Source organism: Protopterus annectens, chromosome 10.part0 (genome assembly GCF_019279795.1).
Source record: "Protopterus annectens isolate FY-2018-M chromosome 10.part0, PAN1.0, whole genome shotgun sequence".
NCBI classification, from domain to species: domain Eukaryota; kingdom Metazoa; phylum Chordata; order Ceratodontiformes; family Protopteridae; genus Protopterus; species Protopterus annectens.
In genome coordinates, this window is record NC_056744.1 from 372311094 (window position 1) to 372331606 (window position 20513).

The window sequence follows — 20513 nt, forward strand, 5'->3', positions numbered from 1 at the left end:
CACTACAATCTCCCTCTATATTCCAGATCCAGAGCAGGCTTTGTTTCGGCAGTCCTGCAGGGTTTGATTGCCACACCATCTCTTTCCTAGAGCATACCTCCTCCCCCAGCTAAGCTATGGTATTCTACCTACTTGTTATGACTGCAGTTGCATTCTTGAAGGACATAGTACAGTTTTGTACCTACCATAAATGTAGATGTCCGATAGACATGCAACTGCAGTCGGATTTTCCCTCCCTCCATACCCCTCTATGCCTAGGGTCCACTCCTGTCCCTGTTATTCTTAGCTGGGGATATCTGTTATGGTGTATTTGTTTTATTGCTCATTTATTTGTTTGGAATCCTGTTTTTGTCTTCCAATTTGATTACAGCCTTCCTTGGAGGGCATCTGGGGCAAGAAACACTGAAGAAAATGGCGTCGGCTGATGCTTATGTACTCCAGCTGCTCTGACGTCGGAGAGAAATGCGACATCAGCCGACGTCGGACCCAGACTTTGGAATCCAGCCGACCGAGGGCTCCCTGAGGCAGGGCAACCCACTTGTTATGACTGCAGTTGCATGTCTGTCGGACATCTACATTTATGGTAGGTACAAAACTGTACTTTTTCTTGATTGCCATCACTTCTGCTAGAAGAGTTTCAGAGCTACAAGCATCATCTGTAACCCCCCCCACATGCTTTTCCGCAAAGACAGAGTATCCTTTCGAACTAACTCATATTTTCTACCAAAAGTATGCTCAGAGTGTAATTTGAATCAGTCTGTAGAACTGCCAGTCTTCTTCCCCACCTATGGCAACAAGGCAGAATATATGCTACACCAACTTGGCTGTACATAGGCAATTACGCTTCTACTTGCATAGAACGGACTTTAGAAAATCTGAGCAATTATTTGTTTCATTCTCAGACTCTAAGAAAGGTGCTCATGTATCTAAAGTCGCACTTTCAAAATGGCTATCAGATTGTATTATTTTTACCTACAAGTATCACAACAAAGATCCCGTCTTTAAAGTCAAAGATCATTCTACAAGACCCATAGCAATCTCTTCGGCCTTTCGAGCTAGACTACCAATTGACACTGTTTGTGATGCAGGTACATGGGCAAGGCCGCATACCTTTATCATTCATTACAAAGTAGATTTGGCCTCCAAGAATGGGGCCTTCTTTGGGGCCTTCTTTGGGTCCACTCTTTTGAAGAATATTCTTCCGTGAGCCACCCAAGAAATAGAGTGCTAGGGACGCTGTCCCACCCAGTGAAGAATGAAGGAGAGATGGGACAACATCACATAAAGAAGTTACGTACTCACCATAACGTTCCATGTGTGTTGTTCATCTCACCTTGATTCTCGCATCCCACCCTCCATCCCCCAGCCTTTGGCTCCTGGAAGACAGAGCGGTCACAATTGGAAACAAATGTTCTCTGACCTTCTTCATTGCTCTACAAGTTAGATAAGTTTTATTGTTACCTATGGTTATTATCAGCAAACAAGATCTGGGAAGCTTTCCTAGGGCATGATGGGATAGGGATGCAGCCATGAGCTGGTGGAAGACCTGAAGCTTTTGTATAGGCAGAGTGTTCCGAACCCAACCAGTGAAGAATGAAGGCAAGATGGACAACACACGTGTAACATTATGGTGACTACATAACTTCTTTTTTTGCATTAATTGAAGCCCTGAATAGCATAACTAGAGTTATTCGAAGTGTTGCAATGTGTAAAAGTGCTTACAATGTGTGCTTATTACTGTGCATTTATTCTGAAGAGTTTGTGCGTAAAGTGCAACTATTTTGTGAAGTGCAGTCAAAATAAAGCCAATTTGAAAAATTTCTTGATTTCTTGTGCTGGATGTGTCTGTTGGCAAAGTACCACCATTTTGGGAAAGTTTCGGTGTGCTTTGTACTGGTTATTTGCAAAGCGCAGTTATTCTTCAAGAAGGCAGACCAATAGCCTACGCATCTAGAACTCTTAACCAAACTGAGATGCAGTATGCTCAAATTGAGAAAAACTTTGGGCAGTAGTATTTGCATGTTCAAAGTTTCAGGATTCTTTCTGTGGTCAAACTATTCAGATTGAAACTGATCAGCAACCTCTAGTTACTATTCTAAAGAAGCCCATGCATTTAGCTAGAGCGAGATTACAAAGAATGATGCTCAAATTGCAAAAGTACAACTTCAGAATGGTCTATACAAAAGACAAACTTCTTTATCTGGCTGATACCTTTTCCAGATTGCCCAGAAATGCAGTGGAACAGCTTCATGCAAAGAATTTTTACTTTGGTGTCATGGAAGTGCATAATTTTTCTACCACAAGACTTGAGCTGAGAGATTTTGCAAAAGCTCAACCACCACATTAATGTTGGATGGCAGTCAAAGCAATCTAGTGGTACCACCTGAAGTGCAAACTTATTTTTCTTACAGAGATGAGATTTTAATGGAAGATAGTATTATTTTCAAAGGTCCTGAAATTGTTGTTCCTGCTTCCTTACAACATGAATATATCCAGATTTTGCATTGTGGTCACCCAGGTTCTGAATCTACCAAAAGAAGGGCGAAAGAGCTAGTATTTTGGCCTTCATTAGTAAAATACATTGCATACTGAGCAGGAATAAAGCACTTTATCAATGGTATTAAACCGCATTTGCAGAAAGAACCTCTTTAAGTCAAGTTCCTGAACTATCTTGGTCAACAGTAGCTACTGATGTATTCCAAGTGGAACAATCAACTTTAGTGTTGTTAAACTCTTATTTGAACTGGTTTGAGATTGATATGCTACGTAGTCTAGCATCCACTGCTGTTCTCATTAAGTTGAAATGTTATTTCTCAGTCCGTGGTAGTCCACACACAATTGTTTCTGACAATGGTACTCAATTTACTAGTCAGTTTCAGAAATTTTCAAAAGAATGGGACTTTGTACTTGTTACTAGTAGTCCAGAATATCCACAGTCAAATTGATTAGCTAAGCATGCAGTACAGATTGCAAAGCAATTACTTGAGAGGTCAAAGCTTGATAATACTGATGTCTTTTTGAATTTTCTCAAGCTCAGAAACGTACCCCGTGACTTTATACTTGGCTCGCCTACTCGGAGACTTCTATCCAGGCAAACCAAAACAACACTGCCTATTAGTTCGTTTGTTGAGGCCTAAAGCTAAGAACAACCGAACAATTAGAGGCCAAGTTCTCAAAGCATTCTTTCCAGAAGTCATGTTATGGCAACTCGAGCAGATTTCTTCATCCATTGAAAGAAGAGACAGGATACAAACGGCGGAAGATTTCAACCAGATTGGTCAAGTAACTGGTATATGTACCAAACCGAGATCCTACTTCGTAGAATCTGAGGGTGTTGAAGTACAGGAGAAATTGCAGACTTCTTCCTGTACCAGATTTGATATTGCAGCATTGTTCCTGTGATACAGACTCTAGATCTAAGAGCGAACCAGACAATGTTCCTGTTGCAGAACATGTCTTAACTTCTACTTCCATATCTGATGTCCCTAAGGTTGAACATTCAGCAGAGGCCATCCCAGTTGCTAGACCTAATTCCAATTTCTATGTGACACGATTTGGTTGCATTTCCAGACCTAGTGTGAAATATATAGCAACCTGAACATAATTGTTTATGTATTTAGTTCTGTATAACTGCATGACAAAGAATTTTGTATTGATTGCATGTCAGTATTGCATGACTGATTTCTCAGAGGGAGGATATAGAATAGTGTGTGCATGCAGTACCTTTAAGAAGCATTTCAAGGTCGGCACATGCATATAAATGGCAAGCATGTGCTAGCTTCAATGCCATTTTGAGAGTGCAGCCAGAAAGTGAGCATGTATGAGTGTAATAGCTAATTTGTTTATAAGTTCATCTGTGTTGGTTATTAAGCCTCAATCCTGTTGTGTTTGTACATAATAAAGCTGCTTTAACAGAACCCACACTGAGTTGTCTGCTTTGTTCTGACTGGACGAGCGACACCTGAGATGAATGTGATGGATGCATCGATATCAGAATTTTTATTACTGGGCTCAACATTTATGTTATGAGGAAGATGCAAGCTTGTTTTGATGTGGATTGAAGATGTGCGAACAATAGTTGTGCTGCTGTTATTGCACACATAATTTTGGGGTTTACACTGAACCTTGAAACTGCGTTGGTCAAATGGCAGTTTTCAAGTCGGGAGAATGTCGAACCAAAATGTATCGACTACACTACAGCGAACGGGTAGTGTAGTTCAAGTATTTGGGTTCGACATTGTGCAGAGAGACCATGGTTCAGTGAGAAACGGAGAATTAGCCCATTTCCTCACTGCTGTGCGATCTCTGAGTTGGTATATTTAATGTGTAGGGGGTGTGAGGGTGCAGCCCTCCCCTTGCAAAAATTGTAGAATTAATGTACCGTTGACTGTAAAGAGGTTTTTGTAGAGGAGCAAGCCCCCTGCACCTCCCCATGTGATGAGGTGCTTCCCCCACACCCCATGCTAATTTATATATACTAGCTCCAAGATGGCGCAATCCCCGGAGAAATGAAATATTTCCATAATCTGGAATTGCCTATCTTGCACACCAGTCAACCAAAAGGGTATCGGCATTGTGTCCATTTGATTGGGTATAGAACGCCACAACATGCATGTAGGCACACACACACAACCACTCCTCTTCATCCTACACTGATTGTCATTTTTGAACAACTCATGCTAAGCACATAGCACATTTATGTTGCTACCGGCTTAAATTTTTGTAATGTTAACACACACACACACACACACACACACACACTCTTCTGCATATTTGCACATACATATAGTGGTGTGTGTTTGAGAGAGAAGTACAAAATGTCAGCACAATGATGTTGCAGTCAAGCTACTTAGACAGTTATGTCATAAACTTAACTAATGAACCTAGGTTAATTCTCCCCCGCTGATGCATCGCACCAGGATTGTTGTGTTCCAAGTATTCTGTTTTGCAAATTTGTGCATTAAATCTCAACATCTATTTTTTGCCCGTTTGGATAGCCTTTAATAAAAAATAAAAAAAAAAATCATGGTCTTACTTCAAGAATTACTTTATTACTTTATTCTTGGCAGTGTACATATAAGTGCACATTGTTTTGCCTTCAGTTTACATGACCGTCCAGGTCCTTTGTGTCTATTTTATCCCCAACCTATGCAGTTTCCTGTTTGCTGCTTGGTTAGGGCAAGTCTGAAAGCTTTCCTGAAGTTGTTGAAGGCCACATCTTTGGGTACTTCACTGCTAAGTTCAGCATCTACAACTATGGTAAGTGGGACACAACTGTACTGTAATCATTTCTGATTGAAAATATTAGTCTGTGGTATGAAATCATCAGGTTCTTTTAGCGTGACGTTTTATAGCCTGTACGTGGTAATGCAAACTCGAAAGAATATATGGCAGAACTAGTCTTATGTGCCATTATTTTCACTCTCACCTCCTGATGGGTAGGGTGGTAAGTAGTATGTACTGTAATGTGGACATGAATTAAGTGTTTTTGGTAGCATGGTGAGATTATTTAATCTTAAAAATTCATTAAATATTTTCCCTTTTGTTAGCTCGTTACAGAAACCAAACCAGCCAAGCAGAGTCCTACTACCGTCATGCAGCTCAACTTGTTCCATCTAATGGTGAGTGTCTTGTTCTTTCTTCAGTGGAGAACCTTTCTAGTATATAATTTAGAGAGAGAATGATTACATTTCACAGTTGATCAAGTAGCTGCGACCTGACATTTGGAGCGTCACTTTTTTATGCAAAAAAAAGAACTTGTAAAACACGAGTTGAAATGGTGTGCATCATTTAATATTCACTGACTGTTAGGCAAATTCCCGTGATTCTAAAGAAATATCTGAAAATGTTTGCTATGGAAAATGTGAATTCAGTAGTAGGAGCCTAGACAAAATGCACATATTACCAAAGATACAAAGATAAAATAACTGGGCTAGACTGGATAGAAATTCTGTTTCAAACGAACATGTGTATTAAATTGAATACCTTGAAACATATTCAAATAACTTTCAGATCATGCACCCGTAAAAACTAAGATAAGGATGAGACACTGGCACTTTCCTCCTTATCTGTTACAGATGGGAGTTTAAGGAATGAGTAGTGGAAATGATTCAGGAGTTGTAGGGAAGATGAACATTTCTTCTGAGTGGGATGAAATGCAAAGAGTTTAAAAATAGAGATGGTGGAGCAATGAGCATTCTTTTTAGTGTGGTTGGCAAAGGTTTAAAGTATTGCAGAATAAGGGGAATCGCACAGAACAAGTAGGGCAGACTCAAAGTGCTAAAAGGAAATAAGGTAGTATCTGGATAATATGCATGAGTTTAGAAAGATAGCTGTAAAGCAGCAACCTTTTTAATAACAAGTCCCATACACAAAAACATTTAGCAAAGTAAGGTAAGCCACAGATAGTAGAAAGGGTTGTTGCTAAACTTACAGAGCTTATGACAAAACGAATAAGCAGAGATCCTGTAGATAAACAATAATAGAGCAGTGATGGCCCAGGGAGCAGAGTGTAAGAAAACACTACAGTTGGGAAGATCTTGCTGCAGAGAAGGGATTTAATGAATAAGGCAATTGCAACATTTGCATCCCCTGACTTTACATAGAATTAATTAGGGGGTATATGTGTGCGTGTGTGTGTGTATGTAAAAGGATGAGGGTGTTCTTTGACAAGCTGTGTCTGAACAAAGGAGCATTTAGGTGCGTCCTTTTCTCCCTTTATTTGCTTTGTATTTAGAGTTATTGGCAAATAAAATGTGTGTATTTAGAGTTATTGGCAAATAAAATAAGTAAGTCACAAATCCAAGGATATAAAGAGTATGGTAATCAGTAATAGATTCATTCACAGAGGATGTTTTTGTATGATAAAGTCAGAAAGACATTTCAGTGATGCAGTAACATTCTAAGATGGTTTCAAGTATTTTCAGGATTTAAAACAAATGGTGTAGTGGTAAACTGTGCCCATGCATTAATTGGTTCACCCTTACTCATGTTTATGGGGGCATAAGGTGAAATATTTGGGCGTATATATTAAATTGAGTCTGTTATGGCAGCTAGTGATATGCAGCAGGAGACAACAAAAGATAATACAAAAACTGAGCATTTGGAAGTGACTGATTGTGGATACGGATAATAAGGTACAATTAATGAAAATGCTTCTAATCCCTTTAATTTTATATACTGGCCAGGCTTATTTTTATTGTTCAAAGAAAGTGTGGACCATAATTATTAAAATTTGAAACAATTTATTTTGGGATGAAAGACTGCAAGAGTTAAGTGAGGTAAATGATTCTCCTGCTGGACGAGGTGGTTTGGAGTTACCTGATTTGAAGGGATACTTCAGAGGTACACACCTAAGGCTCATATACATATGTCAAAGTGGAAATTAAGGATAATGAAATGAGGTGGATGGATTTTGGGAAGTAGGGAGAGAGTAGAATTTTTGATGCAGGTCCTTAAGGAGAATAATCACGACCATACTAAATATTATGTTCATAAAGTTGAAGAAAGGATTCTAAAAAAAACGTGGTTCTAAGAACAAATCTAACATGGGAATGGATATTTTACCAATTGGAATGACTGTAAGTACAGATATAGAAAATAGGTAAGCGAAGGTTGGAGAAGATTAACCAAGATATTGGAAGCAAATACCTGGAGTGGAAAAGGTAATACAGTAGGATGAGGCCTGGACTGTAACTTCATATCCCTTCCCTACCAGGGGTTTATAAGAATATAAGGAAAGAGAAAGGGATGGGGAAGGGGATAAGTGAAAGACCAGCTCTGGTAGTGTTTTTCAGTCTAGAAAAGAAGTTGATGCTAAAAGGGATAATTAGCACAACATATAAAATATTGCCTTATAACTATAAGAATCAGTGAAATGAGGTTTGAAAAGATTGTGAAAAGAGAATGTAAGGACAGTATACAAATGAATAATGGGAGTCTTACATGTATCCCAAGTGTGCCACAGTCAATATTTTTCTGCGTCGGCTGCAGTCCCCTATAGTCTGATGTCAGGTCGTCAGTACTATAAAGTAAGACAGCTGACATCATTACATCTGTCTTTCTTGCCATGGAGCCTGTAGCAGAAGCAGTTCACACGAGTGCCGGTTGGTCGCTACCAGAGTTTGAATTTCAGCTGAAAATGTCTAAAGCCAAGTACCCCATTGGGGACCCTTTTTTCTTGCACTAACCGATGTCCGAAAAAGTTAACAATTGTCTCGCCTGTGGAAAGAAGATCCCACACTGAGACTTCCATTCTTACTGCATCACTTGTTTAGGCCCGGACCATGACGTCCCCCATTGCCAGTTCTGTGCCCTCTTTAATGCGAGAACCATTCTCTGTAGAGCTCTTATTGTAGACAGTTATTTTCGTGTTCTGTCTTCACATTCCGATATGGCGTCAGTCAGCCAACAATCCATGGACATTCCAAAAAAAACACAGGGATAAAGATAGTCAGATCACACAAGGCTAAGCCTTCTGACGACTCTACCGCTAAGCAGGTCATCAGATGTTCATCGTGTTTCACTGTTGCAGTCATGACTGTAGGGTTCTCCTCTGCCGGCAGGCAGTCCTTGGTCGGCCAGAATCCCAAAGTCTGAGTCCGGCGTCGGCTGTTCAGCCATGCTCCCTGACGTCAGAGCGCCAGGAGTACAAAGCTGACAGCCGACACCATGTTCTCCAGTCTTTCTTGCCGTGCGGTGATAGCAGTTAGCAAGTGCCGGTCGGCTGACTCCTGACCATTTTTTCTGAACAAACTTCAGTCCGAAGACTTTTTTCTCCTACTCAAAGCTAAGTACCCCGTTGGGGAAACTTTTTTCTTGCTCCAGTCCGATGTCAGAAAAAGTTAATAATTGTATTTCATGTGGGAAGCAAATACCTCAAGGATTTTCATTCTTACTGTATTCCTTGCTTAGGCCCTGACCACGATGTAGCTAGTTGTCGGTTTTGTGCTAGATTCAATCAACGTACAATTAAACGAAGGTATGATTTTGCATTTCATTACTTCGGTAGGCGTTTTAATTACAAAATGTTGGATACGGTTCCGGCTACCGGAGTTCACAAACGACGCAAGGACAAAGACAGGCCTCCGAGGTTCAAATCAGATGATATCGTTCAAGCAGAGCCAGCTTCAAGTTTGGCCGTCGTCAGTGAGGCGCTTTTGCAGCCCCTGTCGTTGGCCATTTCAGAACCGATGGCCGAAACGGACTCCCACGAGGAGCCAACTAGGCCTTTGAATATTTCTGTTGCAGGACCTTCGGACAATGCTTCTTCGGATGGGTCCGGAGCCGCTGTGCAGGTACCGGCTTCCGAAGGGGTTTTCAGGCCTACTCAGCTTCTAACAAAGGCAAAGACAAAGGCAAAGACTCCTTCCAAATCAAAGACTGCATCACAGGCCTCTTCTCATCCGGCTCCCAAGTCACAGAAACCAATGTTCATCATGCATACAGCTGCAGTCATAACAGATGGGTTCTCCTGCCGTCAGGCGGGTCCTCGGTCGGCCGAATTCCAAAGTCTAGGTCCGGCATCAGTTGTCGTCGCTTCTTCCCTGACGTCAGTGCGACAGGGGTATGAAAGAACCAGCCGACGCCATTTTCTTCAGTCTTTCTTGCCGCGCGGTGCCTGAAGCAGAAGCAGTTCGCAAGTGCCGGTCGGCCAGCTCCTGAAATTACGAAAATTTTGCAACCGAAGTCTTCTTGAAAGCTAAGTACCCGTTGAAACTTTTCTTGCCTCAGACCGATGTCAGACAAAGTTAATAATTGTATTTCATGTGGGAAGCAAATACCGCATAAGGATTTTCATTCCCTCTGCATTCCTTGCTTAGGCCCAGACCACGACGTCTCGGTCTGTCGTTTTTGTGCTACCTTCAACAAATGCACCATTAAGCGTCAGGCGGAGTTCGTCCAGCACTATTTTGGTAAAAAATTTAACTACATTATGTCGTCGGATACTCCGACTCCAGTTTTGTCTAAAAAACGCAAAGATAAGGACCGACACACGAGGTCCGCGGCCTCTACCGACACCACGCCAAAGCCGGCTACAGGTGGTCCGGTTCTCAGTGAGGTGCCTACGCAACCCCTGCCTACCGACGACACTTCATTGGCAGTGTTTACTGTGCCCGAGGTCGCAGGCTCCTCGGCCCACACCCTGACTACAGATACCGAAGCCACTTCTGGTGGTGAAACTCAATATGTAGACAGATCATGTCAAAGCTAAATTACTAGACGCCCCTCTACAAAAGGATGTATTATTTGGTGTTAAAGCTGAGGAGGTATTAAAGAAAATGGAGGAAAAGGCTAAATCAATGCAAACAGTGAAAGATTTTCTACAGGTACAACTTACACGTTTCAGTAGAAATTGGCCTTCCAAAAATTGGTCCTTTCCAGCCACGGACAGACCCCAAAGAGGTAGATACAGGCGCCCGAGGGGCAGAGGGCAATCTCAAGGATTGTTTAGAGGCAGACAATGGCAAGCTCCTACACAAAGAGGTGGTGAGGATGGTTTGCAGCCATTCAGAAAGCAAACCCAATGACTTTCCCCTTTGCATGCCAAGCAAGGTTCAAATGGCAGCACCCTTAGGTGGAAAACTGGCATTATTTTCGAAAAATTGGCATATTGTCACAAAAGACAAATGGATCCTGGACATTATAAACAGAGGCTACAGATTCCATTTTCACACCCTTCCAAAAATGAGAGGCATACCAAACCTGCCACTCAATCAAAGGGCAGAGGCACAAAGACAAATTTCAGATCTCATGGACATGAAAGCTATTCAAGAGGTACCTACTCAAGAACAAGGTCAAGGTTTTTATTCCAGACTTCCTGGTACCAAGGAAGGGAAAAGATTGGAGACCTATTTTGGACCTAAACACATTTTTACTCGTGCCAAAATTCAAGATGCTCACATTACAGCAGCTTCTTCCCATGCTGGGCAAGGAGTCTTGGCTGGTAACATTGGACCTCAAGGAGGCATACCTGCATGTCCCAATCAGACAAAATTGCAGAAGATACCTCAGATTTCTTGCAGGTTCAACCCATTATCAATTCTCTGCATTGCCCTTTGGCTTATCTACTGTGCCCAGAGTATTCACGAAATGCCTGGCATGAGTAATTGCCTACTGCAGACTTCAAGGGATACAAATATACCCCTATTTGGACGATTGCCTGATCCAAGCGGACAGCAAGCACATACTTCTGAAACACCTGGCTTTTGTAATAATGCTGTTGAATTCTCTGGGATACACAGTCAACAAAAAGAAATCAAGGCTAATACCCTCTCTGAAAATAATTTTCCTGGGTGCCAACTTGGACACAAACACCCAGATGGCCTACCTCACGCCAGAGAAACAGGGGCAACTAACTCAATACTTCAGAAAACTAGCAAATTTCACCAGGCTGACTGCAAGGAAAATCCTGCAGGCTCTGGGATTCATGGCATCTTGCATCCTACTAATCCCATGTGCAAAGCTGCATATGAGGAAACTTCAATGGTACCTGAAAAACCTATGGTCTCAGCATAGCCACAGTTTGGAAACAATAATACCACTAATTCCATGTCTTCAAAAGGAATTTCTGTGGTGGGCTCAAGCATGCCAAACAAACACAGGTCTCCCATTCTGCAAGCCTCAAGCAAATCAAGTCATCACAACAGACGCCTCTGACTACGCCTGGGGGGCACATATGACAGATCAGGGCAAATGGTCCCAAAAAGAAAAGCACCTTCACATCAATCAAAAGGAAATGCTAGCAGTAATAAATGCTATTATAGCTTTCAAAGACCACCTGCATCCAGGTCAACTATTGATAAGGACAGACAACACCACAGTAATGTGGTACATAAACAAACAGGGAGGAACCCATTCATACCCCCTATGCAGGCTGGCCATGTCACTTTGGAACATGGCTCTGGAATTACAAATCGAACTTCAAGCACAGTACTTACCAGGCAAGGAAAACACGCTGGCAGACAACCTAAGCAGAAATATGACAGATCCACATGAATGGAAGTTGCATCCTCAAGTTTTTACAGAGATAATTCGAGCATGGGGAAGGCCAGACATAGATCTCTTTGCCTCCCACAAAAATCACCAATTGACAAAATTCTGCTCAAGGACTTTTCATCCACAGGCCTGGAGAGTGGACGCGCTCTCTTTCAGTTGGACAACAATGACAGTTTATGCCTTTCCACATCTTCCTCTGCTGCCCAAAGTTCTATTAAAAACCAGAGCAGACAGACCGAAGATGATTCTCATTGCTCCAGACTGGCCAAGACAGCACTGGTACCCACTCCTGAGGAGCCTGACGCATTCCCCACCATGGACCCTACCTATAATGCCTCTTCTTCTGACTCAGCACAGCTTCAAAACTCTTCACAGTCAGCTAAAAACACTCAATTTGGCCGCATGGAAGATTCCTTAGCTTCACAACAGACCCTACTCTCCAAGGAGGTGCAGGATGTCATTTTGGAGGCCAGAAGGCCGTCTACCAGAAAAGCTTACTCCGCAAAATGGAAGCGGTTTTGTGTCTGGAATGAGAAAAAGGGCCAGGATCCTGGAAAACTGAATTTACCTCAAATATTACAGTATCTAGCTGAGCTGCTAAGCAGTGGACTTTTTCTCCTCCATCAAAATCCATGCCTCAACCATTTCTGCAGAATACAACACTGATCCACCCTTATTCTCTCACCCCCTCTTAAGACAGTTCCTCAGAGGGGCTAAGAATCTAAAACCCCCAAGGAAACAACCAATACCTGCTTGGGATCTCAATTTCATACTAGAAAAACTGACTTTGCCTCCTTTTAAGCCAGCTGCCTCATCAGATTTGCAATATTTGTCCTGGAAAACAGCTTTCCTTCTGGCTATTACCTCAGCTCGTAGGGTATCGGAACTACAAGCTCTCATGGCTGTGCAGCCTTTCATCATCTTCCATCCGGACAGAGTTTCCTTACAAACCAACCCGTCCTTTATGCCAAAAGTGGTATCCAGGGTAGCTTTGAATCAGGCTATACACTTACCTACCTTTTATCCTAATCCTCAAAACAAAGGGGAGAGATTACTACATTCCTTGGACATCCACAGACAACTGCGTTACTATTTGGACAGAACAAAGCCTTTCAGGAAATCAGATCAGCTCTTTGTGTCTTATGCTATAGGAGCACAAGGAAAGCCAATTTCCAAACAGACTGTCTCAAAATGGATAGCCCACTGCATACGCTTTTGCTATTCTTTTCATGGCAAAACTGTACCTACAGGCATCAGACCTCACTCCACAAGGGCCACGGCTACCTCTGCAGCTTTTCTCAGAGGAGTTCCTACCAAAGATATTTTGGAAGCAGCCACTTGAAGCTCTGTGCATACCTTCTCCAAGCACTACCACCTTCCATTATACTCCAAATCTAGAGCGGGCTTTGCCACTGCAGTCTTGCAGGGCATTCTGGCTCCTCCTAGTTCCACCTAGTGCCTACCACCCCTTTCTTAGCTTTGGGATTCTACCCATCTGTTATGACTGCAGCTGTATGCACTATGAACATAGTACAGTTTTGTACCTACCATAAATGTAGATGTTCGAGTGCTAATACAGCTGCAGTCCAGGTTTCCCTCCCTCCTTCCCCTCTTGGGACAGGACTATTGGCTAACACCTACTCATGCTACCTGATTGGGGTATCCATTCTGGATGTATTTGATTGCACTACTATATTTGAATTATATTGCATTGCTTTATCACGCAAATTTATGTATTGCCTTCCTTCTGGGGGCACCTGACATCTGGGGCAAGAAAAACTGGGGAAAATGGCGTCGGCTGGTTCTTTTATAACCCTGTCACACTGACGTCAGGGAAGAAGCGATAACAACTGACGCCGGACCTAGACTTTGGAATTCGGCTGACCGAGGACCCGCCTGACGGTAGGAGAACCCATCTGTTATGACTGCAGCTGTATTAGCACTCGAACATCTACTTTTATGGTAGGTACAAAACTGTACTTCCAGCATACTGTTTTGCTTGGATCTAAAGCTGAAGAGGTGATTAAAAAGATGGAGGACAAGGCAAAATCCATGCAAACAGTTAAAGATTTCTTACAAGTACAGCCACCCAGATTTAGTAGGAATTGGCCTACTAAAAATTGGTCCTTTCCCAATTCAGGCAGGCCTCAGAGGGGGTAGATACAGACGTTCCCGAGGAAGGCCTCAAACACAAGCCTCTTATAGACCAAGACAGTGGACTGCTTCCACCCCTAGAGGGAGGAGAGGACAGGTCACAAGCTCATAGGAAACAGACTCAATGACTCCCTCTGTTGGGCTGCAGGAACTTCTTGCCTGGAAGCCCCTCTCGGAGGAAAACTTTCTCTTTTTCACCAAAATTGGACTCGTATAACCCAAGACAAGTGGGTTCTGGATGTGGTTTCAAGAGGTTACAAATTCCATTTTCATACCCTACCAAGGCCAAGCGGATGGCCAGATCTTCCAAAACATCAATGGACAGAGGCCTTAAACCAGGTGGAAGCTCTCTTGGCTATGAAAGCCATAGAACTAGTTCCACTTTCAGAGATGGGACAAGGTTTTTACTCAAGGCTCTTTCTAGTCCCCAGGAAGCAAAATTCATGGAGACCCATTCTGGATCTGTCAGTCTTGAACACTTTTCTAGAGATACCAAAATTCAAGATGCTTACTTGTACAGCAGCTACTTCCAATGCTGACCAAAAATGCATGGATGGTAACTTTAGATTTAAAGGAGGCATATTTACACATTCCCATCAGGCAGGACTGCAGAAAATACCTCAGGTTCAAGGCCGGATCGAGGCACTTTGAATTCTCTGCGCTGCCCTTTGGATTGTCTACTGCGCCCAGGGTCTTCACCAAATGCCTGGCTCCAGTAGTAGCTTATTGCAGACTCAAGGGAATTCAAATTTACCCTTATCTGGACGACTGTCTTATTCAGGCATTCAGCAAGGATGTCTTACTCCAGCATCTACAGTTTGTTCAGAATCTTCTCAAGTTCCTGGGATTCACTGTAAACATAAAAAAGTCAAATTTGACACCCTCACAGCGGATAATTTTTATGGGCACTTCTCTAAACACAACAACCCAGATGGCATTTCTGACGTACGAAAAGCAGTTACAGCTGACTTCAACTTTCAAAACCTTGGCAACTTTAATTCAGCTATCTACAAGGAGATTCCTGCAGGCTTTGGGTTACATGGCCTCCTGCATCCTTCTCGTACCATATGCAAGACTACATATGAGGAAAATACAGTGGTACCTAAAAACTGTATGGTCTCAGCATTGCCACAGTTGAGACATACTGATCTCCGTCCTGCCTTGTCTTCAAAAGGAATTCCTTTGGTGGTCTAAGGCATGTACTCTAAACAAAGGAAAACCCTTCTGTCTGCCTCCTGCCACTCCGATACTAACCACGGATGCCTAAGATTATGCATGGGGATCCCATTTTCAGGGCAACTGTCTGCAGGGCCTTTGGACAAAGGATCAAAAGCATCTGCATATTAATTTAAAGGAAATGTTAGCCATTCAGAAAGCTCTGTTGGCCTTCAGGAATCTTCTACAACCAGGACAACTACTGATACGGACAGACAACACCACAGTTATGTGGTACATAAACAAGCAAGGGGGACCTCATTCCTACCCCCTTTGCAGACTAGCCATGGATCTGTGGAACACAGCTGTAGTTTGCAATCTGGACCTTCAAGCTCAGTTTCTACCAGGAAAGCAAAACTTCCTGGCAGACAGTCTGAGCAGAAACCTTTCGGACCCACACGAGTGGATGCTGGACACCGAAATATTCAAGATAACAGCAGTCTGGGGATGTCCTCGAATAGACCTCTTTGCATCCCACCTCAATCATCAACTACAGATTTTTTGCACCAGGACTTTCTACGAACAGGCTTGGAAAGTGGATGCACTATCATTCAGTTGGAGAAACCTCTCGGGATATGTCTTTGCGACTCTTCCTCTTCTTCCACGGGTATTATTAAAGATCAAACAGGACAAGCCCAAGATGATAATCTTGCTGGCCCCAAATTGGCCTCGACAGTTTTGGTACCCAACTCTGAAAAATCTTTGTCTGGAGCCCCCTTGGGTTTTACCACAGACTCCAAACCTTCTGTCCCAACACCAGGGTCAGGTTCTACACTCCCATGTCAGAACTCTCAGCCTGGCGGCCTGGTTAATCCAGGGTCTTTGATTCATTCTCTCCTACCCAAGCAGGTTATGGATGTCATTTTAGAAGCCAGACATCCTAGCACTAGAAAATCTTATGCAGGAAAATGGAAAAGATTTTGTTCCTGGATGCAGGCTCAGGATTCTGATCCTCTTCCTAACATTCCTTTGATTTTACTTTACCTGACAGACCTCTTACATAAGGGCCTTTCCTTCTCTTCCATTAAGATGCATGCCTCTGCTATTTCTGGTCATTATAATACAGACCCTCCAATCTTTTCCCACCAGCTCATGAGACAGTTTCTCAGAGGAGCTAAGAACTTAAGGCCCCCTAGATCTCCTCCCATTCCTGCTTGGGATCTCAATTATGTTTTGGAAAAGCTCACCTTACCTCCTTTTGAGCCTGCTGCCACTTCTGACATCAAGTTTATATCTTGGAAAACAGCCATCCTGTTAGCTCTGACCTCTGCCAGGAGAGTTTCAGAGTTGCAAGCTCTTATGGCTGTGGAACCTTATATTATTTTTCATCAAGACAGGGTGTCTTTAAGGACTAATCCTACTTTCATGCCTAAGGTGGTTTCCAAAGTGGCTTTAAATCAAACTATTCACTTGCCAACTTTTTTCCCCACTCCTCAAAATAAAGGGTAAAGGATCTTACATTCCTTGGATGTACACAGACAACTACGTTTTTACCTGGACAGAACTAAGGACATCAGGAAATCAGAGCAATTGTTTGTTTCTTATGCTTCAAGTTCCCAAGGTAAAGCCATTTCAAAACAGACCATTTCTAAATGGATTGCTCATGGAATCAGATTTTGCTATTCACACCATGGAAAGCAAATCCCAGGGAGTATAAGGACTCATTCCACCAGAGCTGCTGCCACTTCCGCTGCCTTCCTCAGGGGAGTTCCTACCAAAGACATTTTGGAAGCTGCAACTTGGAGTTCAGTGCATACCTTTTCAAAGCACTACAATCTACCTCTCTACTCTAAGTCTAGGGCAGGCTTTGCTTCTGCAGTCTTGCAGGGCCTTTTAGCCACCCCTTCTTCTTTATGACCACCTCCCTTTCATTCTGCTGTGGGATTCTACCCTACAGTCATGACTGCAACAGTGAAACACGATGAACATAGTACAGTTGTGTACACTTACCATAAATGTAGATGTTTGAGTGTCTTCACTGTTGCAGTCTGGGTTTCCCTCCCTCCTGTCCCCTCTTATTTTTACTTTTGTGTGGTTCCTTTTTTCACCATTCTTCTGAGGTGTATTTGCAAAGGGTATGGGACCGTATTCATTTTGGGACTCCTGACATCTGGGGCAAGAAAAACTGGAGAACATGGCGTCAGCTGTCAGCTTTGTTTTCCTGGTGCTCTGACGTCAGGGAGCATGGCTGAACAGCCGACGCCGGACCCAGACTTTGGGATTCTGGCCGACCGAGGACTGCCTGCCGGCAGGGGAGAACCCTACAGTCATGACTGCAACAGTGAAGACACTCTAACATCTACATTTATGGTAAGTGTACACAACTGTACTTTCTCCGCAGTTCAGTGAGGCACTTTCACAGCCCCTGATGCCCGATTCGACATCTACACAGGCCTCTACTGAGACCCTTTTGGAGTCTGGTATACCGCAGAAATCTTCTTAGTCTTCCGGGCCTTTGGCTGTCTCTGCCTCTTGGGTCCGGAGCTGTGATGCAGGCACCGGCTTCTGAGGAGGCCTTTTGCACTACCGAATCTAGACAAAAAACGTCTTCTCATCCGACTACCATTTCTCTCAGACCGACAGATACTCTCAGGCCTACAAGCCAGGCCACTCCTAGAAAATCTGCTTATAGCCACTATCTTGCTCTTGTTCCACCACCCCAAGCACAAATGTTTAAAATGGCGGAGGATATCATCTCCCTTATCTGGGGTAGTCAGGCCACAACTTCTAAAAGGAAAAGGCACCCCTCTCCAGAAATTATGACAGAACAGGAATCTGACTGTTCAGATTTTGTAGAGGAACAGCATCCTCTGACTGCTTACGAGGATTCAGATTCAGAGGAATTCATCTTATGTCCTTCTTATTCCTATGTTGCAGTATTCTAGTTGTGGGATTTCCTGTCCTCAGGTCACTGGTATGTCGGCTCCTATACAAAAGCTTCAGCTTGGATCTTGCAACATGCGTGGGACATCCGATGTAAGGCCATAAGCCAGGGGCCTTAAATGTGACATCCACCCACACAATCCTCCAAACTTTTCAGCCGCAGACGATCACTCCTTCACAGACGTCACATCAATAAAGCTAAGTAACCCATTGGATTTCTGATTTTTTCTTGTTTTACCGATTATCACTTAGGGTTGGTTGTTGTAGTCTTTAGCTGATGTCTGGTAAAAATGGAAGGTGCCAGTTTGGGCGCCAGGTATCCTATAAAGACTCCCATGATAGGTGTGTTTTTTGCTTGAGCTGGGAACACGACCATTTCACCTGCTCAATTTGTCAGTCATTTGTGCCGAAGACCCTACGCAGCCAGCTGGCCACTTTAAATCATTACGTAGAAAACCAGCTCCTTAAACGGTTAGTCCTTAGAATGGATCTCGCATTGGAGGTCACATCCGGACCTCCATGAAAGAAGGCCAAGATTCCTAGGCCTTCCTAGCCTACCTCTCCGCTTCCCGATGCCCCCACCAACTGCCAATCTAGGAGTTGAGCACTCGGTGGATCCGTCTACTGCCTTTGAGGAAGCTGTTGCACAGCCGACGACAGGCATGTCCTCGCAGCTTGCCCAGACACAGACTACCATCGATGTCGAGAGGGAACCAGTTTCTGTGGTACCTTCGACCTGGATCCAGACTTCGGAAATGTTAACTTCAAAACCTGACGCCAGGCTGGTTCCTACCTCCACCACGGCCAAAAAAGACATACCTCCTCCTCTCCAGAAGCCATACTAGATTGGCAGACTTTTACTTCCTCTCTTGTGCACGATTTTATGGCCAATAGGCCTTCAGCCTCAGCCCCCACTACTCTGCCTGTGCTGAGCCCTAGGCCTGCATCTGCCTCTTCTCTCCCACCCATGACTTCTCAGGTTAGGGAGGAAGAGCATGATTCTTCCTTTTCTTCCTCAGAGGACTCTATTTGATATACACCCCAGATTGCTTCTGCCCAGGAGTACTATTCTCCTGATGAGGAATCTGTTGAAGGGGATTCTCCCCCTGAGAATATTACCTTTGGTGAGACCATCACCAAGATGAAAGATTACTTCAAATGAGACACTTCCCAAATGACTGACACCAAAAAGAGGTACTTTGAGCTGCTTCACGTGGATTCACCCTCCCCTTCAGCTGTCCCTCTGGTGTTACCTGCTTACCTGGATGCCTTTAATTCAGCTTCTAACATCCCAGACTCCAAGCCTTTGGCCCTAAGCACCCTGGCCACTTCTATAAAGTGCCAGAAGAGCAACAATTCCTAGGTAAACCCCCCTTGGCGGACCCAGCTGTTATTGCCACCACTACTGATAAACTGTCTAGACTGCTACCTTCCGCCTCCCTCCTACCCACAGATAAAGATAGTAAATATATGGATAGGGATGAGAAAGAAGGTATACACATCCTCCACTTTGGCATTCAGAGCCATAAATTATCAGACCCACATGACTATGAATGCTCTAGACTTGGTTTCTCAAGCCTCCTCCATGCTGGCCTCTATCCCTGACAGCCACATTAAGGCTGACATCTCCTCCAAACATTCTCTGGCTACACAAGTAGCCAGACACTCTAATAGATGCAGCTATGATGCTGCAGAAGCATCTGCTTGCTCTGCAGCATCTGCTTCTGTCCTCAGAGATACTCTTGCCTGAGACTTCAGAATCTCCCAGAAGACCAAGTCCAAAATCTTGGATGCCCCCCTGGATCACAGTGTCCTTTTTGGGAAACAATCTGCAGACCTGTTCAAGAATCTGCAGAAAAAAAGTAAAGAATTACAGGACATCAAACATCTGCTGGTGTCCCCCATTACCAAATATTACAGGAACTACCTTGCTAAAACCACTTTTTGTAAGGTGTAGCCCTCCTCTGACAGCTGCTTCCTCTTCCAGATCTAGAAGAGGGGCAGGAAGACCTACTGCACCCACCTTCTCAGCCCAGATAACCCTTTCAGGATGGAGGTCCCAATAATGCACGACTGCCTTGCCCACCTACCACTCTCAGCATGCCTTCCCCACTGTCTCCCCCACTGGCAATCCATCACCATAAACCAGTGGGTCCTATCTGTTATCCAAAAAGGGTACTTCCTATCCTGGAAAGAAATTCCACCCAGGAGAGATTCCTTTTCCACCCAAAAACCAAATTCATCTCCTACAAGTTTTGTCAGAC

At 43.5% G+C, this 20513-nt stretch overlaps 1 protein-coding gene across 3 annotated transcripts in view; it reads left to right on the plus strand.

Moving 5' to 3' along the window:
• The window catches only part of SMG7 (SMG7 nonsense mediated mRNA decay factor), a 988399-nt gene that overhangs the window by 234597 nt on the left and 733289 nt on the right, over positions 1-20513 (plus strand). For all 3 annotated transcript variants that reach the window (XM_044085293.1, XM_044085292.1, XM_044085294.1), the window contains exon 6: positions 5550-5621. In XM_044085293.1, the coding sequence (XP_043941228.1) occupies positions 5550-5621 (72 nt within the window). The remainder of the gene's footprint in view (positions 1-5549; positions 5622-20513) is intronic.